Below are 12,830 nucleotides of genomic sequence, written 5' to 3'. Positions count from 1 at the left end.
GACAGTCCATGGTACTTACAATATTTTTCTCCCAACACCATAACTCAGATGCATCAATACTTCTACGGTCTTCCATATTCACTGTCCAACTTTCATACGCATACAAGGGGGACTGAAAACACCATGGCGTGGGTCAGGTACAAACTGACGTCTTTGCTCATGAGCACTATAAAGAGGTCTTGTGCAGCAGATTTGTCTAATGCAATACGTTGTTTCATTTCTTAACTACTTTCATGAGTGTTGATTGCGGATCCAAGCAAAATGAAGTCTTTGACAACTTCAGTCTTTCTCCATTTATCCTGATTTTATGTATTGGTCTAGTTGTGAGGATTTTTGTTTTCTTTACGTTGACGTGCAATCCATATTGAAGGCTCTATGCGCTAAATAATTAAAACAATGGAATAATTGGTTCAGTGGAAGTCGGGCCTCAGTGAAAAAGTAATTAAAATGATTAATTTTAGGATTACGAATATAGGAAATGGGGCTGGCAAAACTTTGGAAAATAATTATTAACTAGAAATAGGAAGAAAATAGTTAATTATTAAATGTAGAGGTTGAAGAGAAGCACATAGTTTTGATCTGTGTTCACTTCGCAAACATTAATAATTATCCATTATGAACCAAGTATTGTTCTTTAGTTGAATTTTATCTTTTACTTATATTGTTCTTTTTTTGCTTTGTTAGTTAACCCAGAGGATTCACCATGGCTTCTGGGGCTGCTTCGTCAACTTCACGAATTGTTGCATCCCATGTTCCGTTTGCAGATTTATGTTCAACTCTAGAACGAATACAGAAGAGTAAGGGGCGTGTCGAAAAAATCAGGCATTTCAAGGAATTTTTAGATTCGTGGAGGAAATTTCATGATGCCCTTCATAAAAACCAAAAAGATGTCTCAGACTCTTTTTATCCAGCAATGCGACTCATTCTACCTCAGCAAGAAAGAGAGAGAATGGCCTATGGAATCAAAGAAACTATGCTTGCAAAGCTTTATATTGAATTGCTTAATTTGCCTAAAGAAGGAAAAGATGCCCTTAAGCTGTTAAATTACAGAGCTCCTACTGGAACGCGGGGAGATGCTGGAGACTTCGCCATGATAGCATACTTTGTGTTGAAGCCAAGATGTTTACAGAAAGGAAGTTTATCCATTCAACAAGTCAATGACGTTTTAGACTCGGTTGCCAGCAATAATTCTGCCAGAAAAAAGAACCTCGTAAAGAAGAGTCTCCTTCAGTTCATCACTCAGAGCTCAGCACTTGAACAAAAATGGTTCATACGAATGATTATAAAGGACTTGCATCTCGGTGTTAGTGAGCACACAATACTTTCTGCTTTTCATAACGATGCCAATGAGTTGCATAATGTCACTACGGATCTGGAGAAAGTCTGTAGGCAATTGCATGACCCTTCGGTGGGACTCAGTGATATTTCAATCACTTTATTTTCGCCCTTTAAGCCCATGCTAGCTAGTATCGCAAATATTCAGCGTGTTGAGAAGGACATGAAACACCAGGGTTTCTACATCGAGACCAAGCTGGATGGTGAACGAATGCAAATGCATAGGGATGGGGACGTATATAAATTCTTCTCCCGAAATGGGTATGACTATACTGAACAGTTTGGTGATTCTCCACAAAGTGGTTCTTTGACACCATTCATTCACAGTGCTTTTGGTACGAATATACAAAACTGTATCCTTGATGGCGAGATGATGGCCTATAATCCCACTACTCAAAGTTTTATGCAAAAGGGAAATAAGTTCGATATTAAAAGAATGGTAGAGGACTCTGACCTGCTTACGTGTTATTGTGTTTTTGACGTGTTAATGATTAATAATAAAAAGCTAGGACATGAGACATTGAACAAGAGATATGAAATTCTTAATAATATTTTCACACCAATACCAGGTAGAATAGAAATCGTGCAGAAAACACAAGCTCATACTAAGAAAGACGTAGTCGATGCTCTAAATGAAGCCATAGATAAAAGAGAAGAGGGGATCATGATAAAATATCCTTTGTCCATTTACAAGCCAGACAAAAGAGGTGAAGGATGGTTAAAAATTAAACCAGAGTATGTGAGTGGTCTCATGGATGAACTGGACATCTTAATTGTTGGAGGCTATTGGGGTAAAGGGTCCCGGGGTGGAATGATGTCTCATTTTTTGTGTGCAGTAGCAGAGAAGCCCCCAAAAGGTGGAAAACCGTCTGTATTTCACACATTGTGTCGTGTTGGCTCAGGTTATACCATGAAAGAACTATATGACTTGGGTTTGAAACTGGCCAAACATTGGAAGCCTTTTCATAAAAAAGCTCCACCAAGTAGCATTTTATGTGGAACTGAGAAGCCAGAAGTGTACATTGAACCCTGTAATTCTGTCATTGTTCAGATTAAGGCAGCAGAGATTGTCCCCAGTGATATGTATAGAACGGGCTGCACCTTGCGCTTTCCACGCATTGAGCAGATAAGAGAAGACAAAGAGTGGCACAACTGCATGACTCTGGATGACTTAGAGCAACTGAGAGGCAAAGCCTATGGGAAGCTTGCAACCAGGCACCTGGATGTGGATGGTGATGACGAGCCCCAACAGAAGAAGCGCAAGGCTGCTGCCCCAAAGATCAAGAAAGTTATTGGAATTATTGAACACTTTAAAGCACCTAATCTTTCTAACATAAACAAAGTTTCTAATGTATTTGAAGATATGGAGTTCTGTGTGATGAGTGGAACAGACAGCCATTCAAAGTCTGATCTGGAAAGCAGAATTTCAGAATTTGGTGGTTACATAGTCCAAAATCCAGGCCCAGACACAGCCTGCATAATTGCAGGCTCTGAGAACATCAGAGTGAGAAATATCATTTCTACAAACAAACACGATGTTGTGAAGCCTGACTGGCTTTTAGAGTGTTTTAAGACTAAAAGCTGTGTGCCCTGGCAGCCTTGCTTTATGGTCCATGTGTGCCCTTCAACAAAACAGCAGTTTGCTCTTGAATATGATTGCTATGGTGACAGCTATTTTGTTGATACAGATTTGAACCAACTGAAGGAGGTGTTCTCCAGGATTAAATGTTCTAACGAACAGACTTCTGAAGAAATGACTTCTGTGATTGCTGATTTAGAATATCGCTATTCCTGGGACAGCTCTCCTCTCAGTATGTTTCGACACTACACATTTTACTTGGACCTGTATGCTGTTATTAATGACTTGAGCACCCAAATCAAGGAAACACGATTAGCTGTGAAAGCCTTGGAGCTTAGATTTCATGGGGCAACAGTAGTTTCTTGTTTAGCGGAAGGGGTTTCTCATGTCATCATTGGGGAGGATCATAGCCGTGTTGCAAAGTTAAAAGCTTTTCGGAGAGCTCTTAAAAGAAAGTTTAAGATCTTACAAGCTGCTTGGATAACTGATTCAATAGACAGGTGTGAGTTACAGGAGGAAAATCAGTATTTGATTTAAAGCTACCTTTCCGAGCTTCTCTGACATAAGCTACAATAGGTAGTACCCATAAAATAGTAAACCCCAGTTTGTTTGTTTTCTCTTACTATTATGTGTATACAGTAATATTAGATATAGGAAAGCAATTTTACGTTTTGAGATTCTAAGGACAAAACCAAGGAAGAAAAATTCTTTTTAGAAGTATAGTATTTGATGAATTTTATAACCACAATGAAATTCTTGAAGTGCTTAAAGAAGAGGTGTTTAATATGCATATAGATACCTAGTATCCTTAATATAATTATAGAACTCTATAATTTGGATTCAGATATTAATAAAAAAAAAAAATAGAAGCTTGTAGAATCTTTAAAAGTATCTGCCTTCTAAAGAGAATTTTCTGATGCTAAATTGTTAATGCTTTTCACCCAATGAAAGCATTCCGTAAAATAAAGATCGATTTGTTATAATTGGACTCTTAAAAATACTTCTTTTAACTCGAAAGCCAAAATTCCTCTCTAAACATGAAATGTTGTAAACAAGTTTATTTTCTAAAGTTGAGGTCAAGTGCATTAATAAATCCTTGTTAATGATATTATCTAAATAAGGGAAGTTAGATGAGGCTGATCTAAGAACTTAAAATTGAATCAGTTTGATTAAAAGACAAAAACAAACATGCTTAAAGTACCTGGCCAACACCTAGTATGATTGTAAAATGGAACATCTCAAAGTATTCTTTACATAAATTATATTCCAGTATAAATAATATTCACAATGCTTTTATTAAATATTGCTAGTGAGTACACATTGAAATGAAATTAATGTTATTTAAATTGCTTTGGTATTTTTGAATTATTTTTTGTTCTTAGGTTATTTAAAGTCATATTAAAGTTTATTATGTTTGAGTTTATATATCAAATTTTGGAATAAAGACTAAATTGTGAAAATAATACTTTCATGACAATATTGAAATACTGGATTTTGGTATTTAATATAATTATTTGTAAGTAACTAGACATTTTATCCAAACAGTAGAATCATTGTGAGGTTTTATTATACTTCTCAATAAAATAATACACTACTAAAATAATTACCTGTGATTCTTTATTTTAAAAGAACATATAATTTTAGACGGGTGTTTTATCAGTATAATTTTTGGTTGTGTTAAATCAGATTCCTGCTGAATGAACTTGTTTAGAAGTTTTAAACTTGTCTTTTTTTATTGGTGTTTGATGGTGCAAACAGCACACTCTGTTACTAACCAAAACATCAGAGGTCGGAGTTCACCCAAAAGCACCTTACAAGAAAGGCTTGACAATTTACTTCCAAAAAATCAGCTATTGAAAACTCTGTGGAACACAGTTCTACTCTGTAAAATAAAGATGGATTCGTTATAATTGGACACTCTGAGTTAGAATTAATTCCATGGCAATTGTTATTGGTATACTTTTATCATCTCCATTGAGAAAAAATTTCAAAACAGCGGGAGAAAAGCACCTAATTTTACCACCAAACTTGGTAAGATTTACCATTTTAGGCTATAAGTGGTAAGGAAGGTGTAAAATAAATATATATAGTGACAAACTGTAAAACTATAATGTACTGAATCTGTTTTTTCACTTACTATATTGTGAGTAAATTTACAGGTCACCAAGACACCGGCACTTTAACAACAAGATATGTCTTAGTCCTGCTGTGGCGCTGTGGGTTAATGCGCTGGACTGCAGGGTCGGTTCTAACCACAAAGTTGGTGGTTCCAGCTCACCAGCCACTCAGCAGAAACTACACAGGGTCGCTATGAGCTGGAACTGACTTGACAGCACTCAACAACAGCAACAATATACACCTGGTGTGGCTATATGAAATAAAGCACTGGACTGTAAGGTTGGTTTGTACCACAAAGTCGGTGGTTCAAACTCAGCCGCTCCTTGGAAACCCTATACAGAATCGCTGAGAGCTGGAACTGATGCAACAGGACTTAGCAACACCAACAAGATATACCTGCACCGTTTTAAATAGGTACACAATAATTCCATTGAATATCCTGAAGTGTACCAGAGGACTTCAAAAAGTCTGTGGGAAAATAGAATTAAAAGACAATGGAATTTTTTCACAAAATTTTATATCTTGCTTGTATTAGCTAGCCCATTACTGTTCCATTTCTATTAGACTGTCACCAATAAACCCTCTACCTTTTTTTATCTTTTTTCTGTTAAGCATAGTGATACCTCTTTATATAAAGTATGTACTACTCCTATTTCTTGGAATCCCGGTGTGGTACTGTGGACTAAGTGCTGGACTGCAAAGTGGGTTTGAATCGCAAAGTCGAAGGCTCAAATTCATCAGCTTCTCCTTGGAACCCTATACAGAGGCGTTATGTGTGAAAACCGACTTGAGGGCACTTAACAACAGCCCTGTTTTCTTAGATTATATCCCCAGAAGTGGTGACCAAAGCTGTACAGTTTCCAGTGACTTTTGATATATAAAGTCCTGGCAAAAGCGCTCTTAATTCTGCTCATCTTCATGTACTGGACAGTTTAGTACTGGACCGATTCTCTATTTGTGCTCACTTCTGAGGTGTTGTCATCCTGTCCCATGTCTCTAAACACACTGACTTCTCCCAGCTTTCTTAATCCCTGATTTCACTAAACTCCTAACAGAAACCATTTAAGAATTTTTACTTAAAAAAACACCTGCAAGACTGAATAGTATAATGAACTTCTATATGTACACCCGCCCCCCCTCCCCAGTTTCTGCAGCAAACAATCGTCTTATATATCCTCTTGATTATTTTGAAGTACGTCCTCTACACATCATTGCATCTGCAAATATCACATAAAGCGAACTCTTGGTTTCTCAAACAGATTCATGCACTCTTCCAAAGTTCTGACTAAATCTTTTCACCCAGACTCAGGCTTAAAACCATGGAGTTGCCTTCAACACTTAACCAATCACCACAGTGTAGACCACTAATGGTCCCTGGATTACTTTATCAACTCCTAACTAGTCTTCCTCGCTGTACTCATACCTTACTAATTTCTGGCCTCCGAACAATTTTCTAACTTTTACAGATGCAATTCAGATCATGTTTTCCCTTAGTGGAAACCAGTAAATCCCCAGTTACCTTTTAACTTTTCTGCCCTTAAATAATATTTTTGTATTGTGCTTTAGGTGAACGTTTACACACCAAGTTAGGTTCCACTTAAGCAATTTTTATATAAATCGTTCTGTACCATTGGTTCCTGTTCTTAACACTCTCATTATTTCTGTTCTGTCCTGTTTTCATTCATTTGCCTTCCTTTCCCCTCCTTGTAATACCATCTTTGCATATGGGTGTATGTTAATTGGTCTATATAGTCAATTGTTTAATTGCCTATTTATTAAAAAAATAAAAACCAAAGCTGCCATCAGGTTGATTCCAACTCAGCGACCCTGTATAGAGTTTCCACGAAGCAACTGGTGAGCTTGATCCACCAACCTTGCAATTTCAAACGATTTTGCAATCCAGCGGATTAACCCACAGGACCACACCAGGACTTACCATACACATATGTGTACCTGTATTTACCTATATAGCCACACAGTTTTTAGTTGTTATTGTTGTAAAATTATATATGTGTATATGTTATGTTGTTGTTGTTAAGTGCCATCGAGTCGGTTCCGACCCATAGCGACCCTGAACAGGGTTTCTGAGGCTGTAAATATTTATGGGAGCAGAAAGCCTCATCTTTCTCCCGTGGAGCAGCTGTTAGTTTCGAACTGCTGACCTTGCGGTTTGCAGCCTGATTCGTTACCACTACGCTACCAGAGTTCTTTGTATACATTTAGCTAAATTGTCCATTTTTCTTGTATTCTTAGTGTCTTTGTTTACTTGGTCAAGTCGTGCTGACTTCACCAATATTTTGGGCAGCCTTTTCCATCATCCAAAGTAACAAGTGTCTACCATCTAGAAGAACTTCTAGTGTGGCGCTGTAGGATCTTCATTAGACAGCAGACCACAAGGTCATCAGTTCAAACCCACCATGTGCTCCTCGGAAACCCTAACAAGGTTGCTGTGAATCAACAACAACAAAACCATATAGAAAGTGATTCCCCCTTCACCCTTCCATCTCTGATAACCAGCAAAGAACTTTGCTTTCTGTCTGTATAGTTTTGACTTTTTATAGTATAGTAATTGTGTTTTGTGATTGGCTTATTTCATTCATCATAATGCCCTCCCAGATCCGATTATGTTGTACAATGTTTCACTGACTCCTCAGTATTCTTTATTGTTGATCAATGCCGTGGAGTAGGTTCCAGCTCATAGCAACCCTGTATAGGGTTTCAGAGGCTGTACATCTTGGTGAGAGCGGAAAGCCTCATCTTTCTCCCATAGCGCAGTATTCCATTGTAGGTACATAACACCATTTACTTACCAATTTTTTCGTTGACTGAAACTTAGGTTGTATCCATCTTTTGTGCTAGTGTAATTAATACTGCAGTGAACATTGTTGTTCATATGTCTATGTGTGTCATTCCATTATCTAGCTAGGCTATATCCCTAGGAGTAAGATGGCTCTATAATGAGCTATTTCTATTTCTAGCATTTTGAGGAAGCACTATACTTTTACCATTTTACAATTCCACTAGCAATGAACAAGAGTTCAAATCTCTCCATACCCTGCCCAATATTTGTTTTCTGTTTTTGTTTTTCCTCTGAACTTTGCTGTTATTGCCTTTTATTATTATTGTGGTGAGCTCTTGAGTCAGTTCAGACTTGTGACTACCCTGTATATGGTTCCAAGGCTACAAATGTGAATAGGAACAGAAAGCCTCATCTTTCTTCCGTGGAGTAGCTGATCAAGTTGAACACTGACTATGAGGTCAGCAGCCTGACAGGATGCCAGCAGGATTCCTCTTTTTGCTGAGGTCAGACACTGTCTTGTTTTTCTTTGCTTGTCTCAACCAGCTGCTGATCCCAGACGTTGCTTACTGAGTTTGTTCGCCACCTGTGTTTCTTCTTGGGTGAAGTGTCTGCACAGGTCCTCTGCCCATTTCTTTTCTTTTTTTTTCAAACTGAATTGTTAGTTTTTCTGTAGTTGCTGAATTTTTAAATATATTTAAAATAATAGACTCTTATCCGATGCGTTGATGGCAAATATTTTTTCCCCTCTCTATAAGCTCTCTTTTTACTTTCTTGGTAAAGTCTTGTCAAGAGTGTAACTCTTCAATTTTTAAGCAATTCCATCTATAGAATTTATCTTCTGTAGTTCATACAGTTTTAGTTTTCTTTCATAGGCGATTTAAGATGAAAATTAGGTCCCCTAGTTTTGACATTGTTATCTTCCAGAAACTGTTTTTTGTTTTTGTTTTGTTCTTTGTAGTGTTAGCTTTAACATTTAGGTGTTTGATTCATTTTTAGTCTTGGGGCATGGTGTGAGGTATGGATCCTGACTCATTTTTATGCATTTATATATTCAGTTTTGCCAGCACCATTTGTTAGACAGTTTCTTCATCCATTCAGTGAACTTAGACCCTTTGTCAAAGATCAGCTGCCTATAGAAGGATAGATTTACTTTTGGGTTCTTTTTTCTATTCCTTTGACCTATGTGTCTGTCACTGATCCAATACCAGGCCATTTTAATTACCATGCCCATATAGTAAGTTTTGAGATCAGGAAGTGTGAGGCCTCTTACTTTGACTTTCTTCTTCAATACTGGTGTCTTAGTTATCTAAAGTTGTTATAACCGAAATACGACAAGTGGATGGATTTCACAAACAGAAATGTATTCCCTCACAGTTTAGGAGACTAGATGTCCAAATTGAGAGTGCCAGCTCTCGGGGGTGACTCTGGGGAAAGGTCCTTGTCTCCTTTCAGTAGGTCCAGTATTTCTTGGGGATCTCCAGACATCTTGGCATCCATCTTCCCCTAAATCTAGAAGCTTCAGAGTCCAGGGACCCCAGTTCCAGAGGATCAACTCCACTCCTGGTGCTTCTAATCTGGTGGTAGTAGGTCCCTCTAGCTCCACTCACTTTTCTCTCCTTTAAATTCTAGAAAGAGATTGATGGTACATGGAGGGGATTATAATCATTGCAATGAAACAAGGTGTATAATTTGTTGAATGTAAATTTCATGATCTGCTCTGTAAACTTTCAGTCAATCCACAATAAAACCCTTTAAAAAGAGAGAGAGAAAGAGAGACTGACTTCAAATACAAGTTAATCCTGAAAGAACTGAAGAAAAATTTCAAGCTTCAATTTGCAATATTGAAAGGTGGTGGTGGTTGTTGTTAAGTGCCATCGGGCTGGTTCCAACTCATAGTGACCTCATATAGGGTTTCCAAGGAGCTGCTGGTGAGCTTAAATCACCAATCTTACAGTTCAAACTGACCTTGCAGTCCAGCGCATTAACCCACAGCACCACACCAGGAACATATAGGCAGAAAGCATCAAAAGAAATGGTCATTTCTCAACCATTTCAAGAGCTAGTATATAATCAAGAACCAGTGGTTTCTGGAAGTGGTTCAAGGAAAAAGTCTAAGCTGCACTGAAGACACTGGCAAAAAAAACAAAACAAACCAACACCACAAAGCTCCAAGAAGTGATGGAATACAAATGAAAATATTTCAACAAACTGATGAAGCACTTGATATGCTCATTCATGTCTGCCAAGAAATTTGGAAGACAGCTACCTGGCCAACCAATTGTAAGAGATACATATGCCCATTCAGAATAGAGATAACCCAACGGAATGCAGAAATTATCGAACAGTATCACATGCAAGTAAAGTTTTGCTGATGAAGATCATTCAAAAACAGCTTCAGCAGTACATTGACAGGAAACTACATGAAATTCAAGTCAGATTCAGAAGAAGATATTTAACAAGGAATATCATTGTTGACCTCAGATGGATCTTGGCTGAAAGCAGAGAATATTAGAAAGATATTTACATGTGCTTTATTAATTATGTAAAAAATTTTGACTGTGTGGGTCATGGTAAGCTCTGGACAACATTGCAAAGAATGGGTATTCCAAAACACTTAATTGTGCTCCTGATGAGCCTGTACACAGACCAAAAGGTAGTTATTCTAACAGAACAAAGGAATACTGAAGAGTTTTAAATTAGGAAAAATATGTGCCAAATAATCCAGAGAAACTGTATCATATGAAGAAGAATGTGACATCAGGATTGGAGGAAGACTCAGTAACAACCTGTGATGTGTAGATGATGCAATCTTGCTTGCTCAAAGTGAAGAGGACTTAAAATATTGATGAAGACCTAAGACCACAGCCTTCAGTATGGATTGCACCTCAATTTAAAGAAAGCTCAAATCCTCAAAACTAGACCAATTATATGATGATGGAGAAAAGATCAAATCTGTCAAAGACTTCATTTTGCTTGGATCCGCCATCAACATCATGGAAGCAGCAGTCGAGAAATCGAACAACGTATTGTATTAGACAAATGTACTGCACAGCACCTCTTTAAAGTGTTTAAGAGCAAAGATAATCAGTTTGACTAGTAAGGTATGTCTAACCCAGGCCATGGTATTTTCAATTACCTCATATTCATGAGAAAGTTGGACAATGAATAAGGAAGACCTTAGAATAATTGATGCATTTGAGTTATAATGTTGGAGAAGAATATTGAAGGTACCATGGACTTCTAAAAGAACAAATAAATCTGTTTTGAAAGCAGTACAGTTTGATAATGCTATGTCTTGGTGACTTTCTTTTGCAGTCTATCCTGTATGGGGTTCATTGGGTTTCTTGAATGGGAACCTTCTTTTCTTTCATGATATTAGGGAAGTTTTCTGCCAATAAATATTTAAAAGCTGTTTCTATACTTTGTCTTCTCTTTCTACTCTGTAATTCCTGTTGTGGGTAAATGATTTCTATTGATAATGTCCCACATAACTCTTAGGTTTTCTTTCTTCGTCTTCTTTTTCTTCTGATTATTCCTCAAATTAATATCAAAGGATTAGTCTTCTATTTTGCTGATTCTTTGTATTGATTTAGTTCTAATTCTATGTCTCTCCATTGACTTATCTGTTTCTGATGTTTTATTGGTAATCTTCTGGTCTTCTCGTTGTTGTTTTTGTATGGTTTTTAATTATCGATTTATTTTGTCATTTTGTTCTTAGATTGTTTTTCTGAATTCTTCTAGGGTTTTGTCTATGTTTTCTTTGATCTCTTTGAGGGTCCTTGATCGGTCTTTGAAGTCCTTATCAGGATGTTCTATTACCATTTCTTCCTCAGAAAGGTCTTCAACTCCATTATTTTGGCCACTTATTTGAGCTACCTTATCTTGTTTCTTTGTCTAATTCGTTCCTATCTATTGTTTCTGAGATAATAAGGTGTTTATTTATTTATAAATTTCTGCACTGACTGTATGAAAAGCTTGCAGAAAACTTCTATTATTTATAAATTCAATTCTTACACAAACTTTCTGAAGCCCTCTCATCTGTATGTTTGTTTTGTGCTGATTTAAAACATGTGTTTGCTGTATCCAGAGCTTTCTTTCTCTTTAGAATGTATTTCTTCCTTTGTTATTTCTTCCCTTATTATTGTTTTGTGACATTTGTGGCAGCTGTTGGCTGATTGTGAGTTCCTCACACTATTGGATATGTTGACTCTCACCTAGGCATGCATCTTCTTGGTTAGGCTTGGATGTCTTCCCTTACAGGATAGAGCGCAGATGGAGGCCAGGTTCTTTCCCTGATACTTGGTGATGAGTGTTGAGTGACCAGGGTCCCTCTACAGCCCTGCTGGATTATGGGGTCATTCCATGTTGGTGTTCTCTGCAGCACAAAACAGGATGCCTCCTCAGTTGTTGTAAAGGAGCACTATCCAAATGGACTGCGCAGGCCTGCTGTGTATATACAAATTGACGTGTCAGTCGGTAGCAGACTATGAAGGGGTTTCAGTTCAGGTGCAGAAGGTCTGCAGGAACCATGTGTGGGATGTGCAAGTTTACAACTGGGCAGATGTTGGATGGGGACACTGGGATCCCATGCTCTTCATTGTCAGAGATACAGATTGTGCCTCTCAGGGTGTGACTTACATTGCTCATAAGGAACATGTCTGTGGTTCACTCACTGGGGCATGGATGTTATTCTCAGCTGTTTCTGGGATGAACCAATGTGTACATTTGGTTGCCAGGTGGTTGGGAGAGGGTACAAAGGGCACAGGTCACTGGGTGGGTGGCAAATGAATTCTCGCTAATGATTGACTGGTGGGTAGAGGGAGGGAGGCGGAAGAGCAGCAGGTGTCTCAGTCCTTCAGTGGCCTGTCTGGCAGTGAGGACACACATCAGCTATCACAGCAGTTTAGAAGTGGACACACCTGCACAGGGCTCTTGTGTCTCAGGAGAGGGTGATGGGCATGGCCAGGCTTATACACAAATGTATGAACCACCAGGAGG

At 37.9% G+C, this 12,830-nt stretch overlaps 1 protein-coding gene across 1 annotated transcript; it reads left to right on the top strand.

The window, feature by feature from the left end:
* Positions 1-721: 721 nt before the first annotated feature.
* On the top strand, positions 722-3,451 carry LIG4 (ligase IV, DNA, ATP-dependent). The gene has a single exon (XM_006846681.1). The coding sequence runs from the start codon at positions 914-916 to the stop codon at positions 3,449-3,451; it is 2,538 nt and encodes an 845-aa protein (XP_006846744.1). The 5' UTR covers positions 722-913.
* The last annotated feature ends 9,379 nt before the right edge of the window (positions 3,452-12,830 follow it).

This window comes from Chrysochloris asiatica, unplaced genomic scaffold, assembly GCF_000296735.1.
Source record: "Chrysochloris asiatica unplaced genomic scaffold, ChrAsi1.0 scaffold00029, whole genome shotgun sequence".
In the NCBI taxonomy this organism is placed as follows: domain Eukaryota; kingdom Metazoa; phylum Chordata; class Mammalia; order Afrosoricida; family Chrysochloridae; genus Chrysochloris; species Chrysochloris asiatica.
The sequence above is the reverse complement of the archived record's forward strand: the minus strand, read 5'-3'. Positions and strand labels throughout refer to the sequence as shown.

Bases quoted from the DNA above. Each gene is read 5' to 3' on its own strand.
- LIG4 (XM_006846681.1), top strand. From the start codon at position 914: ATGCGACTCATTCTACCTCAGCAAGAAAGAGAGAGAATGGCCTATGGA.